Source organism: Diadema antillarum, unplaced genomic scaffold (genome assembly GCF_040938485.1).
Source record: "Diadema antillarum isolate AM-2024a unplaced genomic scaffold, OU_Dant_1.0 scf00000098, whole genome shotgun sequence".
Lineage (NCBI taxonomy): Eukaryota > Metazoa > Echinodermata > Echinoidea > Diadematoida > Diadematidae > Diadema > Diadema antillarum.
The window spans coordinates 3,650,641-3,671,396 of record NW_027270987.1 but is presented as its reverse complement, the minus strand read 5'-3'; the positions used below and the strand labels follow the sequence as shown (position 1 = coordinate 3,671,396).

General features: G+C 37.2%; 1 protein-coding gene across 1 annotated transcript in view; it reads left to right on the top strand.

Moving 5' to 3' along the window:
• Nucleotides 1–3,326: 3,326 nt before the first annotated feature.
• LOC139718674 (scavenger receptor cysteine-rich type 1 protein M130-like) overlaps nt 3,327–20,756 on the top strand; it is an 84,162-nt gene continuing 66,732 nt past the window's right edge. The window contains exons 1-2 of the mRNA XM_071630131.1: nt 3,327–3,369; nt 13,151–13,338. Of these exons, the coding sequence (XP_071486232.1) occupies nt 3,327–3,369; nt 13,151–13,338 (231 nt within the window). The remainder of the gene's footprint in view (nt 3,370–13,150; nt 13,339–20,756) is intronic.

Below are 20,756 nucleotides of genomic sequence, written 5' to 3'. Positions count from 1 at the left end.
CTGCTAGTGTAAACATTGTGACGTCAGGCCGTGCATGTTAGTGAGAAATTAATGCAGGCTACACGTGACTCATTTCAGCGCTTCCAATTGGCTACAGTCTTGAACCCATTTTATAACATAGGTTAAAACACACTGGTTACCTTTTAAGGCGGTGGGGGTATGCATGCTGTCTGTGGTGTCAGTGGGATGAGTGTGAGGGGTTCGCAAATGTAATATGTATGAATATATAAATATATATATATATATATATATATTATATAAGTAACAAAACTGCAACAAAGTTCATGCTGTATTCACCAACGGTTTATTTCCTCACACAAATTTTCGAGCGTCTCGCCGCCCTTACTCAGTGTTGAAAGGGCGGTGAGACGCTCGAAAATTTGTGTGAAGAAATAAACCGTTGGTGAATACAGCATGAACTTTGTTGCAGTTTTGTTACTTATCTTTTTATCTTGCCAACACTTGGACTACCTTATCAACATATATATATTATAATATTATATATATATATATATATATATATATATATATGAATATATGTGTGTGTGTGTGTGTGTTACAGTTTTGAGTACCAATTTATTGCTCAACGGCCATTTTCTATTCTGTTCTGTCAGAAATAAGAGGGCTTATTTTCTTGATGGGGAATACTGCAAAAATTGCCTAGTAACAGAATTTGATGAGAATTCTTTACACACACACTTTACCACATTAATCTCTATAGTCTTATTTTGGGAGAAGCAGACCTTTCATTGGCCTTTGTACGCAGCCAATCAAGGACTGTTTATATCCACATCTCAATCTGTCAATAAAATGCTAATAGCGGATTGGACGGATGATTTATGACAATGAAATCCAGATAAACTGTATAAATGGTTATGTGCATATATCATGTGTATCATCAAAACTCGGTATCTGAATAACGATGAAATGTTGATTCTGTTACAGTCTTTTCTTTTCTTGAATGCATAGGGATATAGAAATATGTAATATGAGTAACATAAGCATGTTTTATTGTTATCGTTATTATTATTACTATTGTTAATGTCATTATTATATCATCATCATTAGTATGCAAATTAGACCATCATGCTAATTGTCCTTATTATACCATAAGATATTCTATTCTCAAGGTGGCAACCAATCTAACCACGCTGAACACAAAGTAATAACAAAAATAATGCTCAGGTGTAAGTTTCTTCTATTTGTCTCCCTCTATAAATCAAATTTGTCAAGATCGCTACTGCTGATACTGTAAATTAACAAACATACCGGGAAAAAAAGGAACCAATCTCATTCGAACCTGTCATCTACTGCTACACGACACTACCACCAACATTTAGCTTGGTTTCCAAGCTAAATATTTTCAAGCTAAAAAAAGGTTGCTTGAGGTTTCCGTGGTGGAAACCAAGCTAAATGTTTACTTCAATACCCATCCAGAACATGAATCAACAACAACAACAATCATTGAAACAAAGACAGCAAAACCTAGGTCAAGTACATGGGATTTGGGACAAATAGGGGAGTGTAGCAGTTCGTTTTGTTGAAGAGATTAATCTAGATATCTATAGTACTACAGACTCATTCCGGAGGATCGGTGCGCCAGTTAGGATTTCTACCTGTTCATAAGTAATACTCATGAGGAATAGTTGTATACAGTTCGGATTCGTCTCCCCTTCCGACCAGTTATAGGCCCTATGACACTGCTTGCGACTGGTCAATTCATCAAACAGCGGAGCGAGAACCTTTCACAAAGGCAACGCCCAACAAACTTGCAGCAAACCTGCAGCATGATTTATTTAGTTTTCAGTACAGAGGTGTATTACAAATCTGTTTTACAGGGTGCGTAGGCAGATAGGTACAGTACCTATAGTACGAGGTTATCATTATCGGCTTAAGTTATCCCCTGGCCGTGCAGACCAAGATTTTTTTCTTCTCATTATCACTCATAGCCTGATTGTAATTATTATTATTATTCTTTTGTTGGTGTTGGTCGGTGATAGTATTTGGATGATCAAGAGGTAGAGCAGAAGGTATGAAGTAAGACGATGAAGGCACACTCGATAATGGAATAAGGTTCACTATTCAGAGGGTTTGTTGGTACATTGTAAAGGGTCGTAAGTCCGAATAATAAAACTTGTTTATTAATCGGAAAATCAGATAGGACTTGTTATTCCGAAGCACACTATTCAGTACACCAGATATCTGTCCCAAATTTAACAAGGTTACAATAAGGTATAGCCAATACGGTTTATTATTCCGAAAATGAGGATAAGTTTACTTTCAACAAAGGGGAAGCGTGAATACTCTTTACACGCACACACACACACACACACACACACATACACACACACACACACACACACACACACACGATACCCTCACTGATTGGAATTTCACATCTCTCCTTTTCTTCAGCATTAGCACAATGAGTCATGAGAGATGTAGAAATAATCATCATAACAGGCCACTCAACAATTGTCAAAGGCATATTAAAAAAGAAAATCCTACATCCGTGTATTGATTACCCCCTTTGAAAGAATCCTGCATAGGCCCCATTTTCGGACTAATGAACCTTCGGAATATCGAACCAAATTTCATTTTGAGACTTAACAACTCTCTTTTTTTTTTTTGAGAACGAATTATTTCATGTCTGGACTAAAGCACCTTCAGAATAATGCACCTCCACAATTTTGCCACAAACTTTATTTTCGGATTAACAAACATCTAGATAAACGAAATTTCGTAGTCTCGTATTAACGCGACTACGAAATAGCCTACCTTATTTCATTTTTGTAATAACAAACCATGGGATTAACGAACATCACCCGTCGGCATTGGAGAGATGTTCATTTCCTGCTGGGATGTGACAAACCAGGCGATAAGCGAATAGCATGTGGCACTGACTAAATTGATATTGCGATATGAAATTTTAATGACTCGTGTATAGTTGACAAACACAAATGCGTCGGTTTGTTTTTGTTTTTTTCATGTCTGACGTGTAAGGTAATTGTGATTTATATTCATGATAAACCTTCCTGTAAAGTTCGGTATGGCCATTACCGTCTACCGTCAGTAAACTATTTCCGTAATCACTGTATTGATGTGCAGCCACGAGCTGAAAAGTTTCACTACCCCGCAGCCTCACCCATACAGTAAATCATTAGTTTGAAAGAGCGCGCTCGCTCCACAACTCAATCTTGCTCCTGCACGCCTTTAGCGCTGTATTGTTTGCATCGACATATCGGTAGGAAGTTCTACATGTTCCATTCCACTGGTGAAGTGGTTTCCTTCTGTACCAGCTTTGTCGGGACAAAAGGATGGGGACCATGACGGTCTGGAAATGGTTCTACTTACTCTGGGCACTGCGTGGTGAGTTGTTTTCATGAACTATTCCAAGAAATGTATTATTCGTTACATATGATAATGTTTTCTCACTTGTATGTACGTATTATCTTTTCATATTCATCAAGCTTGTGATGATTTTCGGTTCGAGAAAATAGAAAGAAGAGGGGGAAAAGGATATTAACAGTGTTTACGGGTTTAGAGCTACATTCCAATCATATGCAAAAGTAATGTTTACTTGGGAATTTAATTTTTCAGCCTTTGTGCATGACGTATATACGTGAATAATAAAATAAGCAACAATAGTTGAGATATTTAAGATACAAAATAAATCAGTGAGTGAGACAAAAGTTAGAATGATACATTGTCATCAGAAGTTCTTATTTTATATAAGATATTTGTTTTATTTGAATACAATTTCACCTGAATTACCTATGATGACGCCCAGTATTAAAGTTGAAAACTTGTAGAGGGCCATTCAAAGGATTCATTCCTGAGCCTGGGGAGTTCCATGTGATTATTATTATTTATTTTTATTTATTCGACCAGGTAAAGAATATAGGATACATATCATGAACATTACAAACATGAAACATAAACCAGAATGAACATTACAAAGGGTACACTGCACTGTACACGTTACACAAAATGAAAATTAAATGAATGGAGACTACATGAGGGTCAGGGCACACAAAAGTAAATATATATTTACTATTGCCCATATAGGCATGTGAATCCACACATGTTGCCCTTAAGAAACATTTAACAATCATTAAAAAATTATCCTTCAACCCCCGCTCCCCACCCCTTAACACCATAGCCCATATCAAACTTTAAAACATAAAAACACAACACAATTCCAATATAATCATCCAGCCATTGACTTCATTTATAAATATATTCATACATTTATTTTAAAAACAGAAAAAATACAACTTCAACATAAATGTAGGAGATTCCTGGATTTCCGCCCGACCCCCAACCCTTAACCTGTAACCTCTTAAAACAGTCATCATTGTCGTCAGAATAAAAGTGAAAATGAAGCACATGCGTACAAATCAAAACAAAAACTATCACTCAATGTGATTAATACCCCATCAAACACCGAGAAAGTAAACTCAGCTAACAATTAATTTGTTGCTGTTACCATAACAACTCAATGTTCAACATGAACAAGGATGAAATTTGCACACCCACATATCATAATAGTCACATATGCCGAATTTCAAATCAATTGCCCAAAATCTGAGAAAATTAACTGAAATCACATTATCATATGATTATCATTCAAAATATGGAGTTACCATGGAGCACATTGCACAACAGCAACAAAAAAAGAAAATTAATCTTTCACATCTAGGTAACATAATGGTCACACATATCAAGCCCGAAACCAAATACTCAAAAAACTGAGAGAGTTAGCCAAACCAAAATTTTTGTATGATCCTCATCCAAAACATACTGATACCATGGCAACACTTTGTTCAACAATGACGGAAAAAAGAATAAAAAATTAATAAAAATAAATTTGCGCATGTGCGTATGTACTACAGCGGTCACATGTGCCAAATCTCAAACCAACACTCAAAAACGCTCAAAAGCTCAGTGAGCTAGCTAAATCCACAATACTCTTATACGAGTTCTTTGTTCAAAATATGCAGTTATCATGGCAACACACTATTCAACAATACCAAAAGATCAATTAAGTTTGCACATCTTTGTACTGTAACAGTCATATGTACCATAGTAACACATTGTTAAACAATAAAAAAATCAATAAATTACACATCTATGCACCACAGCGGTTACATGCGCCAAATTTCGAGCTAAATGCTCAAAGATTTATGTGAAATGTAGAGAGAAACTGGTGAAAGAATTATATTTCAGTGAGCGGGAAAAATGGCTGATTTCAATAATTCAACAATACCAAATGATTAATCAAGTTTGCACATCTTTGTATTGTAACAGTCATATGTACCATAGTAACACATTGATGTATCCATAGGATGGTCAGTTTATGGAATCTGGATTAAATTTGTTATGCTCTGAAATTATTTCTCTTATATCCATGTATACTTTTGTGTAATCATATAGGCCTACAATTTTGCAATTTGACCTTTCGTCGCCAGTAATTTTGATAAAGACCTTTTCAATTCAATTCAATTCAAAACTGCGAAGAGAAACATCGCGTCTAGGATCCTCAGACAATAATTACCACAAATCTGGTCCATACTATCTTATAAAATTTTGTGCGAAAATAAATCTTGGATTTTGCAAATGATTACATCTGCGTGAAGGGTGAGGTATAAGTTGATGATGGAGTTTGAGATAAATTGATCTTTGAACATTGCAGGGAGCTGATTGCAGGTGTATTTATACATCAATAATTACTGTTTGTCATGTGCTTAGTTGTATTAATGGTTTTGAGAGTGTAAGTCGTGAAACGTGAAAACTGGTAAGTCTTATAGCACATTTCTGTAGAAGTAAACGAGTATTGATTTTGATAGGACAACAGTTTCCCCACGCCTTTTTACAGTATAATACAAGGTAATGTTCATGTATTGTTAAAAAAAGAAAAAAGAAAATAGCACTGTATGAGATATAAGTGTCTACGTTTCCTGAGAATGCCGATATTTCTGGATATTGTTGTCTGGATTTTGTGCAAGGGATAGGACCATTGTAAATGAGCATCAATGGTTATTCCTCCCCCTCCCCCCCCCACCCCCCCCCCCCCCCAAAAAAAGTAATAAATCTTGCCACTCTTAAGACAGTTATGACATTTTACCCAATGAAAGAGATTATTGAGAATGTAAGACAATGGCTCAGCTGTATAATGAATTATTTCTTTTATATACAATTTCCCTATATAGTAGTAAAAAGAATAAGGTAACACTGAGGTAATGCGAAAGAATTAAAGAGAAAGAAGAAAACACTCGTGATCGGTTGTCTTGGTCATGGATATATATAATGTCATTTTAATGAGCCCAACGTCATAAACGTGAATTTCAGTGTGACATCCAAAAACACAGTACTGGATATACTGGATATAATACGACTGTACCTACAAGTACATCTATGAGATCGAAGGATACAATGTACATTATCATGAATACCAATTTGTTCGAGGTATCAACTGAAGTTATTTAGGTTCAACTACATAATTATTCAGTTTTTTTTTTTCATTTGATGCTAAATATATTACAAAGACAAGCAGTGATTTGTGTGGGGGAGGTCATTCCAACACCTCGCCCCCTGCAGTTTTTGAAAACATTTTGGTTTAGAGGGTTTGTCTGTTTTTTGGCGCAAGAATAGTGCGAGTACGTGGAAGGTGATATGAAGTTATGGATTAACCCGTTTCTTCTGAAAATTATATTTTGAAGAAAAAAACACACCTTGGGAAGAATCTTCAGCAGATGGCTGATATGCTAACATTTGAATCGATTTGTATTTCCCTGTATTCCATTGGTTTGGAATAGATGGTGCTCGATACAATGATATAAGTAATCGATTTCAAATTAATGTATTCAACCGTCGAATTGCTATTGTAAATCAGTTGTAAGTAATCGACTTTACTTTTGCTCCTGACGGCCTGTTTTGGATATATAACATCAAAAACAGTCTGTATGAGGCTACTTGCATTAACCCAGACAAGAACTCCATAGTTAAACCATGCCCGGGGTGATTTAAGTTAAATGGATGGTATAGTATTGGTTGATTTGAGGATTCAAGTTTTAACTTTTTGGGAGTTACTTAGAAGCCACTTTATGAAATGTTGAAGAGCATACAATTCTAAGAGAAATCCAAAATTTATTTTAGCTTGAAACGGCTAAGATATCTAAAAACAAAGTAAAAGCGATTCTAATAAAAGGTGGGTCCCACCTTTTATTAGAATCGTCTCATTTTGGATATCTCAGCCATTTGAAAACCAATTTTCATCATTGATAAACTTTGACTTCCTCTTCCTCATTACCTCGAAAAATCATCGTCAGAAAACGATGGAACCCTGAAGTCCTATCACAACCGAAACTATACCATCCTTTTAAAGTTTCCATTACGTGCAAAAGATCTGCCGAGGAAGTACATTTAAGTCTATTCAGGTTCCCAGTGTTGCTGGAGAGGAATTTGCTTAAAACTGATCAACGAGGGATTCCAAGATAAAATCGATTCATGGACAGTCCAGGAAACTTGTTTTGATTTAGTAGTATTAATGTTAAACAAGTATACCTTCAAGAGGGAACCCCGTGTGACACAACACGCAGTATAAATGTCAAAACTAGTGAAAATTTTCATTATTTTGGTTCGTTTCGGAGTGACCTCAGGGGCCACTCGAAGTGGAGTGATCCCCGAGGTCACTCTAAAAAGAGTGAAAATGAACATTTTCACTCAAAATTCACTCCAGTTTCACTCTAAATTCACTCTTTTTTGTGTATTCACTCCTTCAAGAGTGAATATTTTCAGTCGAGTTTTTTTTAGGGAGTATAATTATTGTCGCTTTTTTGAAAATTAAAGGGACATTCCAGACGATTTTCATAATTTCACATCATGTAGTACATAAATAGACAACTCCATGTATAGATTTGTGGAATTTATTGTGGTTCTTGATCAGAGAGAAACAATACTTTGAAAAACCTTAAATAAATTACACTGAACAAGGCTGATGACATAGGAGGTTCACATATTTCAGAAATGTAGCAGTGTAATTCCATTACAATACTACTTGCATGCGAGTTCACCTGTGTATAATCTATGCATGCCTTCTTCTTTTGTTCTGCTTCCTTGCGCCCCAACTCGTGCATACTTATGGTGACTCTGTCATGTCATCATCCTTGTTCATTGCAATTTGTTCTAAATTTTGAAAATATTTTTTTTGTTCTTTATCCCAGTTGAATATCATAAATTCTGAAACTCTGTCCTCAGCATAATCAAGTTATAGTTGTTCAAATGCAAAAATCTGAAAATCATCCGGAGGTCTCATTTAAATGATATCAGTTTTCCAGTTAGGTTCATAGGTTTAAATGTGTACAAACTATTATTTTTGTTGTCGACTGTTCCAAGAAAGGAAGTCATGTGTGATTTCTTGTCTCGAAGTCCGAGCAGTATCGTAAAAACACACACAAAAGAATAGCGTACACGCATAGAAAGTTTTGAGACGATGGAGCTATTCTAGCAGTTCACCCGTATGAACTTCATTATAATCAGCATAACCATGTGTCTACCATGAGGGAGAAAACAAAGACAAAAACAAAATGCAACCGATAGCTCTGATTCCCAATTAACACATATTTCTGGAAGCGATTTGAAGCAATCTGGCGTTTTATTACTTTTTTTTGATTTGGCGCAAGATGATTTCATTAATTTATTGAATATTTATTATATAGTAAATAACCAAAGGAAATTTACACGATATTAGCCAAATTCAAGATCTTTTCAAAAAGTTGGAGTCTCTAGCATCACATCAGAGTCACAAACGCATCTGACGAGTTATTATACATGCGTTCATATGAAACTGACACATCACTGCATAATGAATTATGATCAGTATTATAGTCATATGGTGCTATAGCTCCATATCAAGCCTTTGGAAAAAGTAGGGAATTTATCATGAGTAATGGCCCTCTATATGTGTGTGTGTGTGTGGTGTGTGTGTGTGTGTGTGTGTGTGTGTTTGTATGTGGGTGTGCTGTATATATGAAATTGAACGAAATTCGAATAAAGAATTAAAAAAAATATCGTTACTCACAAAAGTCTTAAGTGCATGCTACAGTACAAGACATAATTAAGATTTATGCTGAAAGGAACTGAAAGCGAGGTAACAGCCGGTCGTTGTTCACGTCTAAAAATAAGTATATAGTTTGTCGTCATAAGTATAACGTGTCAGAAATTGTACACTATATTCTTATGTTATTTAACTTTCCAACTTGTCGTATGAAAACATATTTTCATATTAACTATTGCGCTGATAACAAAAATGTGACCTAGTTTCGTGAACATTTCATAAACCATTATACTTGTTATAACGTTTTGCTCGTATTAGCAAAAACGTTATAGAACAGTCTAGCAACTAGGAAGACGTGGTAAACGTATAGGTATATAATTTAGGACTTTACCTAATCTTACCATTATCTTATCTCCTTGTTGAAGGGAAAAGAGGGAGCTTGATTTAAGAACCCTGTACTGCAACAAATGAAAGAAAACATATTTCTCCTCTTAAGATCAAAGTTATTCAATTGCATGAAATTCTTCCTTGGAGATGTTTTCATTGCAACTGATTGACAAATTGCGCTTATAAGATTTAGGACATTACGAGTATAGGGTAAATTAGGTAATATTAATGTTATGGTATTACCTGTAGATATTTACAAGCTTTATTAGATGTCATTTACCTGACGTATTGATACCGTGAAGTTTACGTCAGTTTTTCGACGTATTCATGATATTATAAGCGACGTATTAACGACGTATAGTTAAGACAATTTTAGCGTTTAGGACGAATTAACGACGTATCTATTTTAGATTTACATTTACATTTACATCCACGTACAATTTGCCCTACATCGACGTAAATGTAAATTTCCGTCTATGCAGCCATGGGGGCCGTGGGGGCTCGGGTCCCCACACTTTTTGTGCACCATACAAAGGAACACATAAGGTGTCATCACTTTGGGCCCCCACACTTTTTTTAACCCGGAAGTACGTAAGTTGTAAGTGGCACTAAAATAGAAATAGATAGAGATCTTGAAGTATGGCAGCGGTAAGGTTATGTTTTTTTCTCTGAAGACTCTTTTTTTTTTTTTTTTTTTTGCTTGTTAGCTCATGAAACCCGGAAGTAGGCCCCCACACTTTTGAAAACGCTGCGCCCGCCCTGACAATTTGTCACAATCAGTTGCAAAGATCAAAGTTGTTAGTGTACACCTGACTTGTCGTTGGCCGCAAAATCAAAAATGTTGTAAACGACTTCTTATGTTTTTGTTCGTGCTCATAGGTACATGTAAATAAACAGTGTTTGATTTCTGCGCTAGAGTCTCTGGGGAAACAGAAATAGAGAGATAGATTGAAATCAAAAGCCTTCTGACTTTGAAGATCATAATCGCTGACTTTCGACGGCGAGGCTCACATAATTAAAGCTTGAAAAATGTACTATCAAACTGAAGAGTACACGGCAATCTACACTCTACCCATAATGAGTTACCAATTAATAATAACTTTCTTCGTTCACGTCATCACTATAATGCACTAATGGCTTCATGGAAGGATATCAGTGCCAATCATTACGGGACGACTTTGAATGTACTAGTGGATTTCGCTACCAGTGTTTGCTTGCGAAAATACCAACCAATCAGCAGACCGATATGCCACGAAGCTCACGCATAATACATTTCGTAATGACGGCTGATAGACGAGTCTAACTAATCAGTGCTGAATTATTCAGTCGAATGAGTTAAAGGGAAATTCCGAAGCAGCTGAAAGGTATCTTGAAATGAAAATGAAATAATATTTCAAAAGCACAAGATTAAACATTTCAAGCAAAATCGGATAAAAATCATAGAACTTACGAAATTTAGAAGTTTCGCTAATCTTCATGAAAGAGCTCTTGACCATTCAATATAAATATGCAAATAGTGAAACGATGATGTCATCCCCTCACAACTTGATTTCCTAAGGGCCCTGGAATAAAAAATGCGCCAGCTCTCAGCTCCCTGTGCTCATGCCTGGTCAGCATGCTAACCTTAGAATCGTGAGGGTATTTAGCATGGGCTTATACGTCTAGTACGGGATTGCAGCTGCGGGTGTATCCCACTCACTGATAATGTGGCTTTTCTCCCTTGCTCGTGGGCCTTGTTTGTCTGTTGTCGGACTTATGGGCCGTTTTGCCTATTGTCGAACTCATGGGAATGATTTGCCCATAGTGTCGAGCTCACGGGCTGTATGATTCATGTAACTTTTTTTTTTTCAATTTCGAGCTTGTGAGCTGTATGACTCGTGGGTGACGGTCTTGTAGGATTGTCTCAATAAATGTGCAACCACGCACACTGAAAGGTGTATCAGTGGTAAATTATTACTTTGAATGAACGCGCCACCTTGACAACTCACGTTTGCTCCCGTCACTGATGCCTTCATAAAGCTCTGTGAAGTTGGCAGCGGCATATTGCAGTGTGTTCACAGGGTGAAGTTGTACTCTTCTGTACTAACATTGTCTCGAAAAGAAGGATGGGGGTCCTACCGGTCTTGAAATTGTTCTTTTTACTATGTGCAGTGCGCGGTGAGTCCTTGTTATGAGCTATTCCATTCGCTCTTTTCCCTACGAAAAGATTCAATACTTATGACGAACATTTTCGCTCTATTTATTTTTGTTTGTTAAGAAACCCCCCCCCCCAGAAAACCAATTAGGAGGTAAACAAATGAGATATACGTCTGTTTTAAATAGCAACCAATAAGGTCAACTGCAATGTTACTATTTATTAACATTTTGAATAGACAAACGTAACAGAACCTTCATTAAAGTAAGGTTCTTCAGCTGCAAATGGCAAAACAGCCGGGTTAGATATTATCAAGGAGGTTTAAGAAATGGAGTTCCAACTGGCTGTAAACATTCAAACAGCTGTCAGTTTTCTTTTGACGTTCAAAGGAATTCCACAGGTGCATTTGTGACTTTGATGATCGGGGTTCGATGCCGCCGTCTTTCCGAGCAAAGAGATGATTCAATTGAAACGCTAACATAAATGTCGGCTATATTTTGTTTGTTTTTGTATTAAGAGAAATTAAATTTCAGCTAATGATAAGGAATATTAAAAAGAAAGTAACTCCTGTCCAGGATTATGTCAAAAAGTATAAATTTGAGCCGTACGTTGTGACAATATTTGAACTGCATCCTTACTGGAAAGTCGATTTCATCATCTTTCCGATCACTTCCGGACAAATGAAACTGGTATGGTATAATCTTCAAGTGTAGTTCTTTATTAAGTTACACTTATGTTAGATTAGTGTAAAACATGTAAAGCGGGTAATTTTAATTGTTATTTCATAAATTTTTGTGGATTTTTTATTCGCACATCCCTGTGTCTGTACATTTATGTACTGCTCATGTTTCATAAGAAGGGACAGCGAAAATTAATTACCATCATAAAGACATATCTTCCATTGAGAGTGACGAGTCCATGATGCAATGCCCCATGAATCAATTGTCTTCCTATCTGTGAGGCAGCTCCGGTTCAGCACATACTTCAAATATTTCTTAGTGGTGGCATCAAACATGGGATCAAAGGGAATAACACTGTTGTTACTCCATCTCTTGGACCTCCTTGGTATTATAGAAAGAGAAAGGTGTAACTTGTTTTTGACTATTAAAATCTACAATCAGTAGCGAAAAAAAAGGAAATATGGAACGCATATCCCATAATTCCTCAACAGTTGAAAAATGAACACGAATCACGAAATAGTACAGTAAAGAATAAGATTTTGATTGTGAACATTAGAGTTGAAGTATTCCATTGCAGAGCCCACTGTGTTCAGTGGCAGCGTTATGTAGAGGCGGTAAACAGGGGTCAATTCAGTGGTGAACCCCCCCCCAAAAAAAATAAATAAATAAATAAATAAATTAAAAAAAAATCGGGTAGTTTGGAAGAATTTGAAAAGACAAAGGTAAACACTCGGGATCATCAAGCGATCTTGCGGTGGATGTAATAGATTCAAAAGAGAAATAAAGATGATATCAAGATCAGGTAGGTGTTAGAGATGAAGAAGAAATAAGAATGGATACTTGTACTGATGCTATATGCATTTATAATCTTTCTGTGCCTTCTACCAACAGTATTGCCCCTTTCGGTGGGATCCGAAGGTGTCTGCGCTGGCTCCAATTGTCCTGCCTTTGTGTGTCCGACCGTGCGGGACGAAGTCGCTGGAGACGAAATTCAGCTGGAACTGCAGCAAATAGAGCGACCGCCAATCAAGTCCCTTGAAGAATTCGGGATTCCCAGCAGCTTGACCCACTGGCAGTGTGTGAGACCTCGTGAAGGTAAAATATAACACCAGGAGATTTTGACCATCCAATCTCTTGTAAATACGGACGCGCGCTGATGTGTTCCAGGGCCGATAGAAAACGAGATGAATTTCTCTCCTCGACAACGAAATCCGAGATCTCATCATCTTGGCTTCTCTGGTCCGAGCAGTTGAGATATGAGACCTCGTAATCTCTATATTTCGGGCTCGAGAAGGCGAGAAAGTGAAAGGATTTTGCCTTTTTAACTTCTTGGATCCGAAAAGGCAAGTAAGCTACTTGTGAGATCTCATCAGTACAGAATCTGTAATGATACTGTCACATGCGAACCATGTGTGCAATATCCATTAACGTTTTCTACTGTAAGTGAAAGTGCAGTTTCAAAGGAACTAGAGCAATTAGAAAATAAGAAGTCAGTCGGATTAGATGGAATATCAGTAAAGATCCTAAAAATGTCAAAGGATGCAATTGTTCGACCATTAACTTTTTTGATCAATAAATCTATAACCCAAGGTTCCAAATAAATGGAAGATAGTAAAAATCATTCCTCTACTTAAAAAGGGTGATAGATTGATTCCTAATAATCACATATCAATTTCCATTTTATCGTGTTTATCAAAAATTCTTGAAAAGATTATACAAAAACAATTACTTCAACATTTAAGTAGAAATGATATACTCATAATGGAACAATCCGGATTTCAGCCAAAACATTCAACCTCCACTGATTAAAGTAACCGATGAATGGTTGAAGTCTTTGGATAACGGATTATACACTGGTGCAGTTTTTTTCAAAAAGCTTTTGATATGATCAACCCTAAATGTCTGCTGCATAAACTTTTCACAATAGGTATTAACGGCCCCACCCTTAAATGGTTTGAAAATCATTTATCTGACAGAAAAATAGTAACTAATATAGGAAATTGTACTTCTGAAGAACTGTATATTAAGCTCGGTGTGCCACAGGGATCGATATTGGGTCCATTGTTGTTTATCATATATTTATCAACGACTTACCTTCCATATTTGATTCATGTAATGTGCATTGCATTTATATGCGGATGACACCGTTATTTATTTTTCTCACAAAGACCCACAAAAAGTACAAACAATATTGGATAAGGAATTATTTGTATTAGATAATTGGATGTGTAAGAACAAATTGAAAATTAATAATGATAAAACTGTGAGTATGTTAATTGGTAATTGATATATGTTGAAAAGATTTAACAGTTTGGATTTGAGTATAAAAGGATATGAAATTAATCAGGTTAAAAGTTTGAAATATTTAGGATTGTACATTGATGATGAACTCAGGTGGGACGTACATGTAAATTATCTGTGTGAAAAAGTAGGCCGTATGATTTCCTTCCTTCGTCGTTTGACATATATTTCATAAACAGAAATTCTTTATATTTGATATATCGCAATGTTACTCTTCCTCATTTGGATTATGCAAATGTTATTTGGGAGTCTTCTTGTGAAAAACATATAAATCAATTGCAAAAACTGCAAAATAGAAGAAAAGAATAGAAGAATTATTCTGAAGATTAATCCTAAATCACATTTTTCTGTCAGGTCAATACATGATATATTACAGTGGGAAACGTTAAAATCCCGTCAAAAATTCCATGTCGGAGTAATGATTTTCAAGATTTTGAATAATTTAACACCTACCTATTTACACGAAAATATGTTTTATTCCCCAAACCCTACCAATTTCGGCATAGCCTCAGCCTTCCAAAACCTCGGACAAACTTTTGCAAACGTGCATTTTTCTACAGGGAGCCAAACTATACAACAACCTTCCTCATGCTGTCCGTGACTGCAAGTCACTGAAGGATTTTAAACGGCCCCTTTTTGAATTGGTTTAATTTCATCTGTGTAAACATATCTAGATATATGTATACTTTTGTCTGATACACGATAAATTTATCTACACTTTTCAAGAAAGCGTATTTTGCCTTGAGATTTTGTATAATCATTGCATTGTAAGTTTTCATGAGACTACAAATGTATCATAATGTTGTATTTATATAATAATTATGTAATCTTCTACTCTGTTTTTTTTTCTTTTCCATACCTCTTTATAACTGGTCCCCATGGAAGACCAGCGGCACCAGAAAAGTGCAGCTGATTGTGGGCTATCCAGCCGTTATCTTTCTATATAATCCTACTGTACATTCTATTTCTTCTTTTTTCTGTATATCGATGATGTGTCACACTATTCATTTGCTATGTATTTATGTTTCATTTTATGCATGATGTATCATTTTCCCTTTACCTTATATGTTGTCTTTTATATCTGTATGTATGTTTATGACGGAAATAAAACAAACAAACAAACAAATTTCGATGAGAAGGCGAGAGGGCGATTTTTTTTCGATCTCGTCATTTCGACCTCTTTGGGTTCGAGAAGGTAAGGAGGTGACTTGTGAGATGTCGTCATCTCGACTTTTTCAGGTTTGAGAAGGTAAGTAAGTGACTTGTGAGATCTCGTCATTTCGAACTTTTCGGTCAATCTCGGCAAAATCCGAGATGTTGTCTTTTAAACTTGACAGGTCCGAGTAAACGAGAGGCAAGTTGTGAGATCTCGTCATTTCGACCTTTTCGGAATCGAGAAGGCGGGAGGGCGACTTTTTTTTTTTTTTTGATCTCGTCATTTCGATCTTTTTGGGTTGAGAAGGCAAGGAGGTGACTTGTGAGATCTCGTCATCTTGACTTTTTCAGGCTTGAGAAGGTAAGTGAGTGACTTGTGAGATCTCGTCATCTCGACCTTTTGGGTTCGAGAAGTCAAGTAGGCGACTTGTGAAATCTCGTCATCTCGATCTTTTCGGATTCGAGATGGCAAGTAGGTGTGTTACGGCATAATTTGTCGCCCCGTCACAAATTGTCAGCCCCGGCTCGGGGCGACAATTTCTGACGGAGTTGGCAGCACATATTGTCGCCCTTGCATAAATTATCTCCTGGCGACAATAATTTATCATTTGTGATGCTTGTGCAGTTCCCAATTTATGACCTCGATGGCGACAATTTGTGCTGGCAAAATGAAACGTAGCCGCACAAATTGTCGTCGGCCATGAACTGTGAATTGTGTGATTGGGTTGGTTGCTCCGGTGTTGCTTTGGTGGGGTGTGGGTATGATTTGTAAGTTATGCGTATGTATGTGTGTGTGTGTGTGTTGGGGGGGGGGGAGCTGCATGGTATGTGCTGTGTATGATTTGTAGGTGCGTACTATGTGAATTCTGTATGCGTTTGCGCATAGCTGTGTGTGTGTGCGTGTGTGTTTGTGTGTGTGTGTGAGTGTGTGGTTGTGTGTGCGTGTGTGCATGTTTGGAGTATAAAAATACAATATTTGGAACCTGTGCATGTGTGGTGGCGTATCCGGGCAATTACCCCCAGACGGCAATTACCCCCTGGCTAGATACTAGTTAGTGGTAAGGTTAGAGTAAAGATTAGGGTTAGGGTTAGGTTAAGGGTTAGGAATTTGGGTTAGGGTTAGGATTAGGTTCAGGATTAGGATTAGGATTAAGGCCAGGGGAAGGGTCCGGGGTAATTGTCCAGGGGATAATTGCCCTAGACCCGTGTAGTTGGTGGTTTGTTTGTCTGTGTGTATACGTGTGCCTGTGTGCGTACATGTGTCTGTTTGTGCTTGTGTTTTGATGTTTGTACGAATGAACTTTTTCGGCGGCAGCAGGCACTAATGTGCCAATGAAAATGCCTTCAACGTGTATGAGCACGTGTTTATAGAGTTCACAGCGGCGTTGATTTCAAAATAGTATGGGTGTGTCAATTTCACCGGTGAGGAGGGCTAGGAGAGAGAGACGGAGAGAAAAGGCATACAAGGGAGGTACCTTCCTTAAATGTTATCTGTCTTTGTTCATTTTTTCACTGAAGTCATATTCTTTCATCAGCCTTAACTTCAACTTCCATATCACAATTCTTTGTCCCAATATAAATTTGGCATGCTTTACGCGTGAGCGAATAATTTTGACTGGCCGTAAATGATTTCTCAGTCGTTAATTGATTTTAGCACAAACGAACTGCAATATGCACGCCGCAAATGCATACGTATTTATAAACAAACACTCAAACAAATCGTTATAGTGCATAAACCACTTCAACACACATTCTTCCATAATATTCCAATATGCAATAACACACACGCGCGCACGCACACACACACACACACACACACACACACACTCACGCAACAACGGACACTCTATTATCATGTGCGCGCGCACATACACACTGTGAGATCTCATCACCGTGACTTTTTACATGGCTTGTTTGCATTGCTGTAGCCACGTAAGTTATGTGTTGGTATTTCAATGACTATGTCAAGAGTGATATTACCCCCAAAATGTGCTTCGAGGGCGGGCGACAATTTGTGCCGTCAGCCCTCATCACAAATTGTCGCCAGACGACAATTTGTGACGGGGCAACAATTTGTGCAGTCAGCTCCATGCACAAATCGTCGCCTGTTTCAAGGGGCGACAATTTGTGACGGGGCGACAATATTGTGTCGCAACAAGGTGACTTGTGAGGTTTCGTCTTCTCAACTTCTCGGGTTCTCGTCATCTCGACCTTTTCAGGTTCGAGAAGGCAACCAGGCAAGCTGTGAGATCTCATCATTTGGACCTTTTCGGGTTCAAGAAGGCGAGAGGGTGATTTGTTTCATTTCGTCAACTCGACCTTTTTGCGTTGGAGATGGCAAGGAAGTGACTTGTGAGATTTCGTCATATCGACCTTTTCTGGTTTGAGAAGGTAAGTGAGTAACTTGTGAGATCTCAACATCTCGACCTTTTCGGAATCGAGAAGGCGAGAGGGCGATTTTTTTGATCTCGTCATTTCGACCTTTTTGGGTTGAGAAGGCAAGAAGATGTGGATCTCGACATCTCGACCTTTTCGGGTTCGAGAAATCGAGGCGGCTTCCAATTGGCAATCGTGCCTACATAAACGAGTGGACATTACGATGCATAAGTAAAAGGAAGAGGTACAAGTAAAGCAATGGGACAAAATGACACACACACACACACACACACACACATATATATATATATATATGAGATTAAAACCTAAAATGGCATTAAAACGCTTTATCCTGGCGAGGAAAGCGCATGATTTAGAAACAAGACACCAAACAGGTTAGTCATCGCATTCTTCATCAGCGACCAGGATGCGATGTGATGTTAGATTAAAAATCCGTTTCTGAAGCAGAACATACACACAAGGGTATACGTCTGCTCCTGGTCGGACGGATTTCAAAACTAACCTGCTTGTGATGGAATGCGTCTAGACTGATAGTTGCTGCCACAGTGCATGGTAACCGCGCAGTGTGTCTGTGCGCATTTGGCGTAGCAACGACGCATCCATGGACTGGTTCCCTCCACGAAGAGCCAAAGATGAAAGGATGAAATCAGTGTTAAAAAAACATGACAAACATGAATCCCTGATAGCTTTTCAATGGACTTACATTGCCAACGTCATGCTCCGATTTACTATCACGAAGATAAACGGTTCAGAGACCCACCTCATCTTGTCTTTCACTGACGCAAACTCACACCTCCGGCCCCCATAGAGACATCCCAGCCAGTAGTTGTGCCTTGTCCGTGATGGAATACTGTATCAGACTATGGAATATATATATATATATATATATATATATATATATATATATATATATATATATATTCCATAGCTCTGGTGCTATTATCTAAGCACTTTGATCCACTTTTCCCGACTCATTACGGGAGTGCAATGAATCGACGATAATAGTTATAACATGTTAATGGAGAAAAGCCATTAAACAGGGGCTCCTTGTTCACGAAGGGCCTATTGTGTTGTTTTGTATCGTGGTTTTTTTTTTCCTTTCCGGCCACTTTTGATTTTTTTTTTTTCATTTTGATCAAAATGTCTTTTCTCGTGCACTACTAACATTTATCTATTTTCTGCCTCTTTTTTTTTTAATTCCAAATTGATGATGATTTTTTCTTTGTTTTTTTTTTTCGGTCGTTCACTGTCCAGAGTCTTATGTTTTTCTTGTGATATGTATGTATATGATGCGATTATTACCATCTTCAACACACACAAACACACACATGTAAGACATGCACACACAATAAGGGAGAGTCACAGTGTATCCTTATATTTGGATCTTCTTTTTTTTTTCCTTTGGGGCCACTTTTGATTTTTTTTTTTCATTTTAACCAAAATGTCTACAATATTTTCGTGCACTACTAACATTATCTATTTTCTGCCTCTTTTTTTGTGTGTGTATTCCAAATTGATGGTGATTTCTTTTCTTTTTTTTTCATATGATACGATTAAATTATTATCATCTTCAACACACACAAAAACACAAACGTAAGACATGCACACACAATAAGGGAGAGTCACGGTGTATCCTTTGTATTTTGATCTTCTTTTCTGGTGACCTCAGGAAATTGAACTTTTTCTACCTGCTTTTAGCAAATTTTGGGAATCCAGTGTGAACAGCCACTTGGTAAACCGAGCAAAACATATTATTGGTATATCTTAGGCAATTATTTACCCACTCGTACGGTAATTACAAGCTTGCTCTGAAGTGCTATGTAGTTTTCTACTTCTTCTTTTTTAATTCATGTTCATTCAGCATACAAAACAACAGCTATAATCATACGCAACAACCACATAATTCTTTGAAATTGGACCGTAGGATGTAAGAATATGTTCGGACTGTCATGCAAATGTTGCTAGGTAAGTAATTTGCATCAAAACCCTCATTTGATAGTCACCCGCATCTACCTATCTGTTGATGACTTGGATAAGTAGAGAGAGGGATTTGGGGAGTGAAGAAATATGTGTAATGGGCAGAAGCCTGTAATAGCGCTCTTGTTATTCACAAATGCATACAATGGTACTGATATAATTTCCTCTGCTGCATACCAATGTAAGTACACGTTACTGTAGGTAACGTGTAGGCGTGTTTACGTGAGTGTGACTTGATAATGCAAACTTGTCTGTGTCCAGTGTAGGGAAATATCATGCAATGGAAGAAGGAGACATGTACTTTTCTTCATTTCCATTTCAGCTGTTCGACTATCTTCAAATGGGGAAGGAAGAGTTGAAATCTACTACTTCAAGGAATGGGGCACTGTGTGTAACAACTCATGGAATAGTAATGTAAGTCATCTGTGATAAGTTCTATTTCTTTTCTTTTTAAGGCGCTAAAAGATTCCCCATTCTGTATTCCAGTTGACAACAAAAAGCAGGCAAGAAAAGGAGTTATACTTTAGTTAACAAGACACACATTAGGCACTATTAGAATTTTGCGGTGTTTCTTTACAATAACTAACTTCCAAATTAAAAAAAAAAGATTTTTTGTCCTGTTTGTTAATAAATTAACAAATTCACAATTCTTCTTCTTAATTTGGAG